The sequence below is a fragment of the Podarcis erhardii genome (assembly GCF_964252035.2).
Source record: "Podarcis erhardii genome assembly, chromosome: 2".
In the NCBI taxonomy this organism is placed as follows: domain Eukaryota; kingdom Metazoa; phylum Chordata; class Lepidosauria; order Squamata; family Lacertidae; genus Podarcis; species Podarcis erhardii.
Window position 1 is genome coordinate 41,434,702 of NC_138498.1, and position 15,274 is coordinate 41,449,975.

Below are 15,274 nucleotides of genomic sequence, written 5' to 3' on the forward strand. Positions count from 1 at the left end.
GGTCTAGATCAGAGTTTCCCAAACTTGGATCACAAGTCCCATCATCCCTAGCTAGCAGGACCAGTGGTCAGGAATGATGGGAACTGTAGTCCAAAAACACTGGAAGACCCAAGTTTGGGAAACCGTGGTCTTGATAGACAGAAGTTTTTCCTAGCCCTTTTCCCCAAGGTGGTAGTGATGGACCCTGGGCGCATATGCTCTGTCATTGACCTATGGCCCTTCCCCCTTTCCTGCAGGATGTTGTTTTTCTGCAGTTTTTTATCATCCCCAATGCAAAGGGCATCATTTTCCTCTTGGGAAATTAATCACAGGTGTCCTGGCTGCACACTTTTTTAAGATTCCATGTGCTTTCCCCCCCCCCCCCCAGATGTTTTCTGTTCAGAGCTGTGGCTCTTTGGAAAGGCCCTGAAGCTTCCTGTTCTTGTTGATGCCTGGGAGAACCTCCCTTAGATGCAAAACTTTACCAACCTTGGAAGGTCACTGCTTTTGTGGCTGCCATGATGATTGCAAGTGGCCACTAGGTGTCCCAGCAGAGCAGCCTTTGACCTAAATGACCCTCACGGCCGTGCCAGAAACCCCTCTCTAGATTCTACATTTAAGTTATTGGCTCCCATTGACTGTACGTGGATCCTTTCAGACCTTGGATGCACCTAGATGGCTTCCCTCCTTCCCCCTGCAATGTAAATGTGTGTGTTTAATGCTCTCAATGATTGCTTCCGAGTTGGTAAGGGACTATCTCTGTGTTCCCCCCCATAGCATGGGCGTCCGGGTGATGGACACCTCATGGGTGGCTCGCAGAGGCACCTCCATAGTTCGTAAGGCATCCTCCACCCCTCCTGCCATGCAGCCCCCCGCTCCGCCTTCCGATCTTGCTGCTACTCCTCAGTCACCAATTCCTGAGCAATCTCTTGACATTTCAGCTACTCCCTCCCCTACTCCAACTAGCTTCGGTTTCCCGCCAGGGGCTGAGAGAGCAAGGTAAGTGCTGGAGGGCAGTGCAAGCAGCTGCCACTGTGTTCTGTGGTCCTGGAAGTCTGTGTGGACACGTCTGCCACTCCCACACCTGCATGGGTCCTCTTTAGTTATGCTTCCGCTTTCACTTTGCAAGTGTGTGTAAGTGTGTGTGTGTGTGTGTGTGTGTGTTCGAATGACAGAGAATTGAGGCACAAAATAATGCTTTCCTGTGGCCCAGCTGAATGTAAGCAATTTAAAAAAACAAACAGACCTGTCTGCTCCAAAGATTTTAGACAAGCAGGGAGACAGGCACCAAGAATAGTAACATAGAACAACATTCTTTTCCTGATTTTGCGCTACCGAGACTGGGCAGACCCTCCTATTTTGCCACCCCCTCCTGTTGGAATTTGGCACCAGCAGCACAGAGAGGCTTATTCTGACCCGGTATTTTATTGATATCCACCTAGACTTCCCATGGTGAGCTGTCCTCAGCTAAGGCAAAGGTCTGGTTCTGCCGATAGTTTTTAGGGCCCAGCTTCATCCAGCTGCTATGTTGTCATTTTTAGTCCTGGATTTTCAGACCTAATGCAAGACTTGTGTTATTTTGTGCTGTGGATTCATTCATAAGGGTCAGCTCTGTGGCAAGCTTGAAATGACTGATCATGTTTGCCACATTCATATGTGCAGAGAGTAGGGGGTTATCCATAGGGGGTATCATGCATATGTTTCTGGTCTGTGCTTCTGCCATAGATGTGCTCCCTGCTGAAAGCAAGCATGGAATTAGACATTTAATGTGTTGCCTGTCAACATACCCACTAAAAGCAGGGGAGGGAGGGAGACATGCATGGGAATAAGAAGCTGGCAAAACCATCCACAAAGGCAGGCACTCTCACCTTTCTGTTGCACATATTCTCACAAAACAGGAGGAAATGTGGGGTAAATCTGAATTGAGATCCCTGATATTAAAAAATATATATATTCTGTGTTTATACTGGCAAGAAGAGAAATTTAGTCCCACCCTTGCTACTTCTGCAGCCTGTGGGCTCCAATATTGGCAGCATTCGTCTTGTCCTGCAGGATTCAGGATTTTGTAGTCTTTTCTTTTGACTTTCTATGACATTCCTGGTTCTTTCTCAACTTCAGTTTTTCCAGGCTTGTTCCTTTCCAGTAAATTACCAAGCACCAGTTTGGATGGCACTTCTCTGTTTGTGAGCTCATATTAGCCAGGGAAAGAGGCCAAGAAAGAAGGATGGGGGCAAAGTCAAGCCCTTGATAGAAGGACATGCAACTTCATTAGAACTCATTCCATGCTTCCTTGACTCCCCTGGGGTCTCTCTCACCTGCAATTGCATACCTCACACTTTGGAAGGAGTCCAGCAGTTACACAGCAAACCTTGATGCTTGCCTGGCATTGCATCTCGGTATACTGTCCCGCTGTTTTCTCTGCCATGCTTTCCTCAGATCACTAGTTCTGAATCCAATATTCTGCTTAGGGTTGCCTGGCTTCCCAGTGTAATGAGGCAGCAGGTTCTACTATAGCAGGTTCTACTATAGCAGGTTCTATACCCACTTGTTTTGTGACAGATTAGTTTGTCCCGAATTAATTGACAAGAGTAATCAATTTTCTGAATTGTGGGAGACCTTGAATTCCATAGTGAACCCTCAAATGCCCCCTGGCTTGGTTTTATTTTCAAATTAGCACTTATGGGCAAAATTCAACCCATAGATACCCATTTCCTTCATATGGAGGAACATTTTCCTTGTGGGATATTCCTCCTCCCCCTACACACACACACACACACACACACACACACACACACACACAAACACAAACACAACAAGCCCCTGAAACAAAACCACCACTCAGGACAACTGGCATCTAGAGATGTTTTCCAGATCCCCCCAAACAACTTTAGGAATAGGTGATGTTGGCAAGGCAGACTTTGCACAGGCCTAGCTTCTGTTTTCCAGCAGATGAAGTTTCCAAGTGCCATTTTCTACATTTGGGTGGCTCATGAGAGATAAGCAGAAACCCAGGCCCATCACTGTCAGCTCAGTGTACCTTGCAGTTGAGGAGCCCCTCTTGCTTTCCTTGAATTTTTGGTTGTTGTTCTCCTCTCTTCTTCTTCTCTCCCCCACCCCACCCCAACCCTCTCCTGGCAAATGCTTATGGGCTGTTTTCGAAACTCCTGTTCTGTTCTTCCCTGTACAAACGCTCTCTGCTCTCTTTTTTTGTTTTTTGTTTGTTGTTTTGGACATTTGCAGCACGGATGGTGTGTCGTCTAGTTGGTCGGATTCCTGTTACATCTACCCATCCCCTGAGGACGACAAGCCTCCCCCATACCCCTGCTACTCATCCTTCCACCACCACCACCCCAAGACTGGCCCATGCGCTAGGCCGGAGCCCCCCTTGCCACTGTACCGGTGGCCAGGGTACAGCCAAACGCTGCCTCCCCCTTCCTCCTCCTCCTCTTCTTCCTCTCCCTCCCCTCAGCAGCTTGACATTAACTCTAACCCGAAACCGTATTTCCTGCACCTCCCTAAGCAGAGCTCCTTCACAGAGTTGCATGGTCCTGAGACTAACCTCTCCTCCGTCTACATGAAACCCCCCCTCACCTTATCCAAACCCGATCCTCCTGGCACTCCTTACAGCTCCCATATGTCAGTCTCTCCCCCCTGGGTCAGCTGCACCTGTGCCAGAGACAGAGGAACCGGGCTCGCTAGGTAAATAACCTCTTATTTGACAAATGCTCGGGCAAATTGGGCACGGTGGTGGAAGGGTGAGCACCACTTGCTTGCCACGTACCAGATGTCTACGCACAGGGACGATGCCTAGGGCCTCCACGCCTCCTCGGTAGATAAATGAGGCCTTCCTGTTGGCCTCCACATTGCTACAGATCTCCTGGAGAGAACTTCAGCTGTATCAGCTGATGGAGCCTGCAAGGGAGGGAGTTCCTTGAAGCCAAATCCAGGTTTAAAATAGGTTTCATTGGTCACCTTTCTTTCCCTGAGAAGTGAAGTTCTGAGACATGCCCAAAGTGCTCTGTAAGAGAATTTTCAACACCATCCCCAAGTTACAATTCCCAAAATTCCATGGGGAAACTACGACAGCCATGGAATCCCACATCACACTCTTTGAATCATTCCGTCTGCACAAATATTGCAGTTTGTCAGATGTAACATCCCTCCCTTTCCTTCCCCCTTCCCACACACACTGGGGCCAATTTTGACAGGCTCAGGGAGCCCCATTGCACAAGCAGGATATGTTGCACAGAACTTCTTCTTAAATGGCTATTTAGGTGAATCCCATGCAATATATATATCTGTAGCTTGGGTAAGCATTTAGTATCAATAGCATCCAACCAACCAGCCCTTTTTTGGACCCCAAGTTGCAAAGACTTACATCAGAAGTGGGGATTCTGTGGCCTTTCAGATGCTGCTGTTTCACTACAGCTCCTATCATCTCTGTCAACAGTCCATACCAACTGAGGCTGTTGGGAGCTGGAGTTCAACAACATGGGGGCACATGTTTACCCAGCCTTGTATTACAAGATTTTGAGTTGGGCCCAAAACAGCTGTGCCAGTCCAATAGCTTCTTTGGGTCCAACCTATTTAGAGGCACAGGGGGCACCCACCTCGGCCTGGCAAATGTTGAGGCTTTCACCATCCAGGTTTCAAATTACTGCATTGAGTTGCCTGGTCTAGCCAACCACCTTGAGTAGTACCTTTCTTGCCACAGATTATTTGTGACAAACTCAGTTCCCTCACTGAGGTTAACCATGGCTTGCCACACTGCCTTGGGGTTGGTGGCCACTTGTAAGCTAAGTACAAAGGAACAAACTTGGACAACTGACATGGCCTCAAGTTCAGCATAACAAGTTCACCTCTTAAATCTGTGAGGTGCCCCACCCCATCCCCACCACGAGGAACAGATCATATTGCTGCTGCTGCTGCTCCTCCTGCCCCACCTGCCCCACAGAGTGGTCTCTCTGGAAAACGGCTTCCCTCCATTTTGTTTTGTCTCATTGCTGTGTACAGAGTGACTGAGAGGGCTGCAGTGCCATTCATGCTCTAGTCATGCTCAGATCTGCTTTTGAAGGTGGATGTGCAAGTTTGTCTGGTCCTTTGGGCGTATGTTCGGGAGCAAGGCATCAAAACGCTTTGCTTTGCAAGCATCATTGGCTTATCATAGCGGAGGGTTATGGGCCTGCACCCTGGGACTGTGGGACAGGAGGAGGGGGAGGCTATGGGAGAGGAGGATTTTTGCATTTAAGTTGCCCTTCGTACAAAGGGGCTCATGACTGCTGCTTCTTGTCCACCTTTTGTTTCTTTTTAGCACACTAAAAACCAAGGAACTCTCTCCTGTTTCTGGGCAGAAAGGGAGCCCGGTTTGTGGCCCTGCAGCACCATGTGGGACCACACAGCAGTTGCCTGGTCTCACACAGCAGCTGTCCACAGAACAGAGCCCACACACCCTGCGGAAAGGTAGGTATTCACACCTGAACAGGGCAACAGGAGTGGGTTCAGCTGGGTGAAATGAACAAAGCAACAACTCTCTCTCTCTCTCTCTCTCTCTCTCTCTCTCTCTCTCTCTCTTTTAGTGTGTTAACCACATAATTTAATTCCACTAGTTAACTGACTGCTTTTTGGCCAGGGCTCCTGTTTTCTCTGTGGGCAACTGCAATGACTGCAGATTATTAGTTCTCCTTTCTGGTGTCCTCATAAGACTGAGAAATCTGGTAGGAAAGTTCCTGCCACAAACACTTGAAATCTTTTCTAAGAAATAAAGTCACTAGAGTGAACAAGTAGGGTCCATTGGACAGTTAACCTGGATGACGTAAAAAAGAGCTAGCTTCAAGCCCTACCTCTGCTTTGCATTCAGCATAACACTAAGGGGATTGTTCTGTCAACGCAAGCATTTCTAGTTTACTGATGGAACAATCTCTGCTCCCCTCGTACACTGTTCTATGAGTTCTCCTAACCCTCTGGAAGAGATTTAATGGAGTGCAAGGGGAGGGGAGGAAGTCCCATTGCGCTAGCAGAGAACCCTTCTGTCGGCTTCCACTAGTACAATGAGTTGGTTAAATATGGTCCATGTTCCAGACATGACTTCCCATGAGTACAGGTTGCCCTTAGGCCTGAGCTTCCATTCACCAGGGCTCAAGCAGGCCTGATGGTTGTATTCAGAAAGCCAGTAGTAAAAAGCTCACCTGACCTCCCAGTGATGAATGACAACCAGCTGTATCTGTGTGTTTGTATGTGTGTCTCTTTCTCTCTTGTCTTCTGCAGTTTCAAAGAAGCTGACCCCCATCCCTGCCAAGGTTCCTTACGGCCAGTCAGGTGGTATGTCCGATCAGTCTACGGGGCAGCCGTCCCCTGCCAGCCTTTCTCCCACCCCACCAAGCACCCCATCACCCTATGGACTGAGTTACCCACCAGGCTACTCCCTGGGCTCGGGCCCACTCTCCCCGGCAGCTGCTCCTTCTCTGTCTTCTCCTCCTTCCCTGACGAGCACTTTAACCAAATCTCGGCCCACCCCTAAGCCACGACAGAGGCCCACGCTGCCACCTCCACAGCCTCCCACATCAAACGCATCCGGCTCTAGTCCGCAGTCCATGGAGCACACAGTACTTGACGGCATGTCCCCCGGGGAGAGCATGTCCACAGGTAACAAAGCAGTGGCAGAGGGACAGCACTCTAGGGGGGTGGGGGGTTGCTAGCAGAGACAGAGTGGAGGAGGGAGCAGTGTATGGCGCCCTCCAGTTGTTGTGGGCAGAACTTGCATCATCCTTGATCTTTGTCCATGCTGGCTGAGGATGATGGGAGTTGTGGTCCTGGGTATCTGAAGGGCACTGTTGGCTTACGGGGAAGTTCCAGGTCTGCCTTTTGATTGCTTAAGGCACAGCTGGCGAGAAGCACTGCAGAGCCAAGAGCAAATGGTAGGAACAACTAGTACAGAGCACCATAATCCAGTCAAGATTGAGAGTGGAGTTTCCTGGTGGCACAGTCCTTCGGGGTTTTTTTTTCTGTATTCCACAGGCAAGTGGCAAAGCAACAATTTTGCTATGCTGTACATAAATTCCGGTGCTTGTCACCTACTTAATCACTCAAGCAGGAAGTGATTGTCATTCAAAACAGGATTCTGAAACTACCTGAGAAGCAAGGCCAAAATTCAAGTGTTGCATTTAGAACAAAATATCAAGGGGTAAATTGCCTACACGGTGAGGGAATGAGGATCACCTTCCGATTCCAGGTCATATGTAGTGAGTTAAGTGAGCTGAGCTAAAATGCTGCTTGAGGATGATATGGAAGGGAATACTTTGAACATGAAAGCTGAGCATAACACAGACCTTTTTAGCCAGGAACTTAGCCTTTCCAGACAAAAGGGACATTGCGCAAGTCCTGCTAATCCCTTCTCCCTCTGAAAATGCAACTCTTTCTCCATGTTTTGCTCTGGGTTCTGCTACGACGGACATGGGTCATTACTTTCTGATGTGATTCAAATCTCTTGCTCTGCGTAGCAAGGCCGGGGAACCTATTTCAAGCAGAGGGCCACATTTCCTTCTGAGTGACCTTCCGCGAGGGCCACCTGGCAGGGACAAAAGTAGGCACAGCAATGAATGCAGATTCTGCCTTTGTACAGGAAGCTGATTTCTACACATGCACTGCTCTCTCTGTCCTCCATCCATGGAAGCAAAGAGGCATTGTCAGAGTTCAAGGGCCTATTCCAGCCAGGCAAAGCCCTCAAGGAGGGTGTGAAGCAAGGCTGGTGAAGGATGGAAAGTGTGCCCTGGGAAGAGTTCCAAAGGCCAAAGAAAAGGCCTAGAGAACTGCATTGGGCCCCCAGGCCAAAGGTTCCCCATCTCTGCTGTGCAGCTATTTTGCCTTTTTTAACCCCCTTCTTCCCTTCCCCCTCGCAGGCTGTGCATTCATAATTTCAAATGCTAGACTGCACATCTTCAGTAAAAAAAATTAACAGTAAATAACCCAACCAGTAGTGCTATTTGGTTAAGCAGTAAAATACCACTGAGGGGGAAATACGTATATTATCCTTGGGAAACCAGAGTGTCTAGAAAGGCCTTCCACATTCCGGCAGAGTCTCTGAGAGAGGCAGCAGTTCAGCCTTCATTTGGGAATTTCAAATATGGCCAGAAATGCAGGAGCAGAACGAAACTGGTCCACTCTTTGGCACACCTGTCTCCGTGCAGGTCTCTATTCCTTGGGTGGCGGCAGCTTTTGATCAGGAGGTCAGTAGTGGCCAATCTTTGTGTCCCAATGGCAGAGTAGAGGCACAGCTAGCAGGCAAAGTCTCAAAACTCAGGGGTGGTTTGACTGTACATAACTCCAGGATGACTTGTGCTTTTGATCAACTGATCCCTGTTCTTTTGAAGGCCTGGGGCCTCCAAAACATTGGGGAGGGGTCAACTGCAGTCCGTTCTGGATACGTGGGCCGATCGTGGCTCCTGTTGCTACAGCTTGTGCTTTGGGAATGGCCACGCCTGTGTGGTCAACATTTGAGATGGGTTTTGTGTCTCCAGCTTCCCGCTGGTGTTTTTTTGGTAGGCAGGTGCAACTGCTCTGACTTTGGAGGTCTTGTTGTGTACTATTTTTTTTTTTTTGTCTTTGTTGCTTTTCCTGTTTCTCTTCTGTTCCTTTCTCCCAATCCTACCATTGTGTCCCTGCAGCTGTTTGAGGCTCGTGATGCAATATTGGATAGGTGTGAGGGGAATGCTCAGGGTAAGCTGGAGTCCCTGCCCTCCTCCGTGAACCTTCTGCCACTACTACTACTACTGCTGCTGCTGCTGCCAATGTCACCCCCGCCACCCCTGGCCCCCATGCCTTTCCTCACAGAGTCACACCCACCCACCCACCCACCCACCCACCCACCCCATCTCGCTGGCCTTGCATGGGGCACGCTGTTCCAGAACTGCATGGCTGCTCAAGCCTGCTCTCCACTCCCCAGCTGACTGATAATGATGTCATTAGTAAACTTGGGGGGGGTGCTTCTCACTTGGCCTTTCATGCCTGACATCCGTGTGTGTGTGTGTGTGTGTGTTTAAATATGTGTGTGTGTGTATTTAAATATATATATATCTATATATGCAGGCATTCAACTAATTCCTTTCCAAGCCACAGAATTCACTGGCTCCTAACCTTGCTAGCCCCTTTCTTACCAACGTGACTTTCTCCCTCTCCCATTCCATGTGTTATTTGCAAAGGGATGTCATGATATTGCCATTAATAGATATTAATGGCAGTTGTTTGTTGTGGGTGAGGCCAAAGGGGCAACCCAGGAGCAGGTGATGGTCAAGGCTATGTGTGCCACTGCTCAAAAGGATACAAAGCTTGCGGGGTCTTCTTCTCACCCAAGTAAGGACAGCTGCCTTTACAGTATCAGTGGGAGATTGCGGCCCTCCAGAATTTGTTGGGTTCCGGCCCCCAGCATCCCTGCCCGCAGCTGAAATCCAGCAACATCTGGAGGGACAGAGGTTCCCCACTCCTGCTTTTTACACTATGAAGGTCCTCAGCTCAGCTGAAAAGCCTAACGAATCGCCCCTTGTTCTGAAGTACATCTCCCACAGCTGATTTAGAATTGCTTCCCCATTCCCAATTCATGGGGGAATGCTCTCAAGAGTAAAATCATATTATGAGGGTGATTTTTACTCAGTATGCAAGGATCCCATGCAGCTTGCAGGTTCTTGACATACAAGTTCACTTCCCCTGTCTCACAAGTAGCCATGTGGAAGCTATTCCTTTGCTTCCGAGAGAAGCAGTGACTTTCATTGCTTAAAATTATACATAGTGTGACATGCTCCTCCCTGGCTAGGTAGGGACTGTCTGCATCTTAATTGAAATAGGAGGTTTGTCTGACTGGAAAGGAGGGGTGAACAGGATGTTTTGTCATAGCCTATTTGTGTCTTGTGGAGCTCTGGGGATAGGTCATGGCTGTGCATGGGATGTTGTCTGGGATGTTGTCGTTTTGATAAATCTGGATGCTTTTGTTTATCAACAGATAAGTAAGCCTACTCTGTCCTAATTGCACATAGTCTTCAAATCATCTGTTTGGAGGACTTGTCCATCAAATCCTAGCCACTTTTGGCCACACCGTAGAGTTACTTCATATGATTTGTGAAAGAGGCATTTAGAGTATATCCATCATGGGGATATGCTGTGAACACTGTATCATCCAGAGGAGAGATTTGTGTGTATACTTTGGCTGCTGGGCATGTGCTTACCTATGTCCACAAATATTCTTGTCTCCTTCAGAGATATGGGGAGATTTGGTAGGCACATTTTGAACATCTTTTTCACATCTTGAGGAGTGGCCCCAGATGAGATTTAGGAAAGAGCTGCCTTTCCTTTATTCAATGCCGCCTCTTAGTTCATTGGATTAAGCAAGGACCAAAAATATTCTGCTCTGAGAAGATATGTATTTAACAATATCCCTTGTTTATAAGCCAACCTGGTCATTTGGTCCCAATGTGCAAATAAGTTAAATATTTTACTTATTTCTGATAGCATGTCTATAGATAGTAAGCCACCAAAAAGCATGTAATAGAAAAGTGAACCTTGAGAAGTTGAATGGGATACTTGCCACTTAGGGGGATAGCAGAGGGAACAGAGATGCTAAATTCTAAGTGTAAGTTGTACTGAAGTACTGGCTGCCTAGATTCCTTCATTGGAGGGAACCGTTTTCAGCAAGGCTGAGCTAAGGGGGACAGCAAAGGTGTCCAGGAAGCTTTGGCAAATTTTGTCATGGTGATACCCCCTTGCCAAATGAGATTGGGGTCTTGGGGTCTTTCCCCTAAAGACATTTAAAGCAACTTTGCAAGTAACTTCTCAATTCAGTATCCTTCAAGTGATTTGCCTGCCTGCCCACGTACCTGTGCGCTAAGTCATTTGTGGCACATGGATGGTGAAAATGGGAAGAGGACTGGAAGGGAAACTGTCCTCCCATTTCCAAACTCTTTCCTGCATGGTTGCCTGGACATTCTCTCTCACAACAGATGACAATCCAAGTTGCTATTTACAGGCCCATGGTTAAGACTAGGTTCTGAAACTGCAGAATATGCTGCTGTCTGCTGCCATTGGCCCAGTTTGCTGAGCTGTTGCTGAGATTAAGAAGCATGTGGCCTAGACCCCGATTCACGCGTGCTTGCGGGGAAGGGACAGCTGTGAAGAATGTTACAGCAGGAAAAGGCACAAGCCAAGATTATATTATGACATCCCTTTCCTCTGGCATTAACAGGCTCCGAGAACTGTACTTCCTGCTCAGTTTTAAGTTAAAACGTTGACTATTTTTGTCTGTCTTAATCTGTATATGAACGGGTGGGCAGACGTTGCCTGGAGCAGCATGGTAATTCTCTGTCTCCCTGTGTGTCTGTGCCTGATTGCAGATCTTGCCCACCTTGATATCCCTTCCATCCATGTAGAGGTTGATGCCACACTCCACCTGGACCCACTGGGACAAGTCCAGAGACATCCGGTACAAGGAAAAATCAATTCAGAGGAGGATTCGGAAAGCACCGCCCTATGACACAAAAGCCCCTTGTCCCTCTAATGTGCTCTCTTGTACATATCGGTGCCCCATGAACACTACAGAAGGCGATGTTGTCCAGAGACCTTGTCCGGCGGGGGGAGGGGCGCGGGCGGTCTCTCTTCTGGAGTTCCACTTGCCAGCCCCTTTGTGCAAGACTTGACAGACCTGTGGGCCTGGTGCTAACCCTGGCAAAAGGGCGTTGCTGGTGCAATTTCCAATTTATTTATTTATTTTTGTCTCCTGTTTGTTTAGCCTTATCCAAATTTTGCCTTTTTGACGTGGTGCCTATTTATCTCCCTTTCGAGCTCTTCGGACCCTCAGACCAAGAATTAAGTCCCACCTGCCCTGTTGGGGAATTCTGGTGTTGTGCACAGGGCAGAGAGATTCAGGAGCATGGCAGGCTGCTCACCGGCTGAACTCCACCAAAGGCACCCACTGGGTTTTTGGCTTATTGACCTTGGCAGTGTCTTTTGTTCCTTCTGCCTCCTGCTTATGCTCCAGCTGTCCTTACTCTTTCCACTCCATCTGTGCTGGTTCGTGTATCTCTTCCTTATAGATTGTGGCCAAGGAAGGTTTGTTTTAGAAGCTGAGTGGTGGGGAAGAGAGAGAAAGAGAGACCCACACACACAAGTAGTGTGTACCTATATTTTCTTTCAGTCCCTGAAATCCTGATTTCTGAAATAGCCAGATACAGCCTTGTGAGTCTCTGTATATCCACAAGCCTCTAAAGGGAATGGGTATCTGGCCTTCTCAAATCCTTTGCCGTTCCATTTTCCCCCTCCCCTTCCTTTTTTTCATTGGTTTTTGCTTGACTCCCCCTGGGGGAGAAGCTAGTAGATGGAAGAGGGGTCACTCTTGGGGGGGGACACACAGGTATTTGGCAGTGGTCAGAAGCCGGAGGGAGTGGTAGCTGTTGATATGGGTGAGTAATGGTCTCCTGTATGTCGGGAAGCAGTTACTCGATTAGCAATAAAAGTGTTCCTAAGCATACCTACCCTCCCTGCATTGTGGTGTCAGAAGTGGAACCTGGTCATGTGGAGTTCTTGTTCACCAGCGTCAGGGGCTCATTTCCCCCCTTCTCTCTCTGCTGTCTTGGCAGCAGGGAAAGGGGAGACAAATACCACCAACAGAATATATGTTTATCGTGGCCCGATTGCAGCTCCCCATTGTAGCCCAGGGTTCGACTGAGGAGAGCAAAGCTCTCAACTGTGCATGCAAAGGCAGATGTAACCTTTTATCCTTTTAAAAAAGAGATGAGATATATATATATATATCTGCTGAGATAGATATATATTTGTATATATATATAAAAGTCTATAAATATATATATATATTTGGTTTATTTGGGGCCATTCCATCTGAACGGGTGTACAAATGTACAATGTAAATTTAAAGGCTTATCATAATTCTTCCAACACAGGGATACACACAGACCTTTCCCACCCTTGGAATTATGATAAATGTCTCCAAACACCCTCTATTTTTTTGTGTATGTGTGTTCCCCACCCCAGCAGTGTTCTGGGTGCTCTTGCTTTGCCACAGGCTGTGATAATGTGTAGTTCATCACTCAAGGTGGAAGAGGCAGGGAGACAAGTGCAGATTGTTGTTAGAAAGGTGTGGGGAGGAGAGGGGGGTGCGAAACGGTACTCTGAACTGCTCTTTCCAATTCCGGTCACTTGGTGTATTTGCTGTTCAAGCAGGGGGCATTGCCGATTGGTATCTTGTGCTGCATCTTAAAATTACTGGCAAGACAGACCCATCCCAAGCACTGAGCAGCTCCTTTCTCGGGGGGTCTCCTGCTTTCTCCATTTCTGCCCCCCACCCCCTCCACTTCCCCAATGTATGGTCTCATTAAAGTACAATTAATGACTTTTGTGGTATCTCTGTTTCTCTCGTCTGTTGTTTGCTGGGTTTGGATTAGCAGAGAGGGGTGCCTCTTGGCTGCAAACAAAAGATACCTGGGTGAGACAGGCTTATTCAGCAGTGAAACATACATTTTTCAGGCCACTTCAAAAATTAGGCTGAAGTCACAGGTACATTTTTAAAAAGCATTTTAATGATCACTTTGGAAGCGCCCCTCCCTTTTTCATTGGCAGGCAACTCCCCTTTTACATAGGGGCTATATCCTGAGGCAAGGGACGCGGGTGGCGCTGTGGTCTAAACCACAGAGCCTAGGGCTTGCCAATCAAAAGGTCGGCAGTTCGAATCCCCGTGAGGGGGTGAGCTCCCATTGCTCAGTCCCTGTTCCTGCCAGCCTAGCAGTTCGAAAGCACGTCAAAGTGCAAGTAGATAAACAGGTACCGCTCCAGCGGGAAGGTAAACGGTGTTTCTGTGCGTTGCTCTGGTTTGCCAGAAGTGGCTTAGTCATGCTGGCCACATGCTCCCTCAGCCAGTAAAGCGAGAGGAGCGCCGCAACCCCAGAATCGTCTGCGACTGGACCTAACGGTCAGGGGTCCCTTTACCCTTATATCCTGAAGCACCACACATGTAAGTGAAATCACATATACTGGGAACGCCATTGAAAAAGCCTGAAAACGCCCTCTAAAGCTCTGGAACCCCCTAAAAAAAACCAAAATCCGCCAAACTCCACCAGAATCACTCCCTCTTCATCTCTCCACAGGCCTCAAAAGGTCAGTGCAAAGGCTCATGGGATTGCTAGATGCTATTTTAGCACCACTTTTGCCAATTTTTGTGCTCGTTTAGGGCCATTTTTGCCTCTTTTCATGCCACTTCCGGGTTCGCAGTGGTGCACGTGTGCCTTGAACATGCATAAATGGTGAGTTGCTTGTAGTGTTCATATTCACCATTCATCAGTTACAGTTTTCTTGTTTCTCCAGATGGAATGGGAGAAACATATTTCTACAGCTGGCTGCCTCTGCTACTGGTCTGTATTGTCCTGAGGCTGCTCTTGGATGAAGAGATGGTTGGTGATGGTCTGATAGTCTTAACTCTTTCCTTGCTGCATTCCCTGTCTAACCCACTGTGCTAATGATTTCATGATGCCAGTGCAGGTGCAAGGAGGGGATAGGGAGCTGGTGAAGTTGGCCAGGCTTTCCCCCAACTTTCTCATGTTGAGTGGGAAATGGCTTTAGGACAAGGGCAGCTAAAAGCAAGTGTATGTGCAGCAGATGATCACCTGAGGAGAAGATGAATTGAGTAAGGGAGACAGGCCTCTTCATCCTGATCAAAGGTCTACGTTCCTAGTCGAAGAAGACTTTTATCAGCCCCAACCAGAATGACCAGTGGTCAGGGATGATGGGAGTGGTATTGTACTACAGAAACATATGGTTTGAAATGTAGGAAAAATTGATTTCCTAATGCACCACCACTAGGAAGAGCCTGAAAAGTTGAGTGGAGAGCTGGTTAAAAATGCCCATCAGATCAAATGCATATAGGTCACAAGTGACTCACCCATACAAAATGCAGCAATGCCAAAGCTACTTTCCTGAATCCCTGTCCATGGGCTTTTTCTTTTCTTCTTTAAGAAAACATATTACATTTTAAAAATGGATTTCTGTATTTCATATGTGTGCAAGGAGCCTCGATAGTGCTCTGAGTGGCACATGTGCAATCACTTAATGTATCCTGGGCCGCGGAGAGATGTTTTCAATTTCACCACTGCATCCCTAAATAACTTCTGTGCTGCTGGAGCTGTGGGGAAAGCAATGTGCCTCTCATATCTGACCTGCTCCCTGGGCCCCTGTTCTGCCACCCTATCTATTTTAGGGTGAATGCTCAGTGATTCTTTCTCCTTCCTTAAAAGCCAACAGCTTCCCCTCA

The 15,274-nt window shown here is 48.0% G+C and overlaps 1 protein-coding gene across 10 annotated transcripts in view; it reads left to right on the forward strand.

Annotated features, from left to right (window-relative positions):
- ARHGAP44 (Rho GTPase activating protein 44) overlaps positions 1–13,374 on the forward strand; it is an 86,270-nt gene extending 72,896 nt beyond the window's left edge. For 4 of the 10 annotated variants that reach the window (XM_081848652.1, XM_081848650.1, XM_081848653.1 and 1 more), the window contains 5 exons: positions 757–978; positions 3,220–3,678; positions 5,291–5,439; positions 6,244–6,621; positions 11,352–13,374. In XM_081848652.1, the coding sequence (XP_081704778.1) occupies positions 757–978; positions 3,220–3,678; positions 5,291–5,439; positions 6,244–6,621; positions 11,352–11,491 (1,348 nt within the window). In that variant the 3' untranslated portion in view covers positions 11,492–13,374. Of the gene's footprint in view, positions 1–756; positions 979–3,219; positions 3,679–5,290; positions 5,440–6,243; positions 6,622–8,639; positions 8,692–11,351 lie in introns of all 10 variants that reach the window. The other 6 variants (XM_081848654.1, XM_081848656.1, XM_081848657.1 and 3 more) reach the window with 6 other exon arrangements.
- The last annotated feature ends 1,900 nt before the right edge of the window (positions 13,375–15,274 follow it).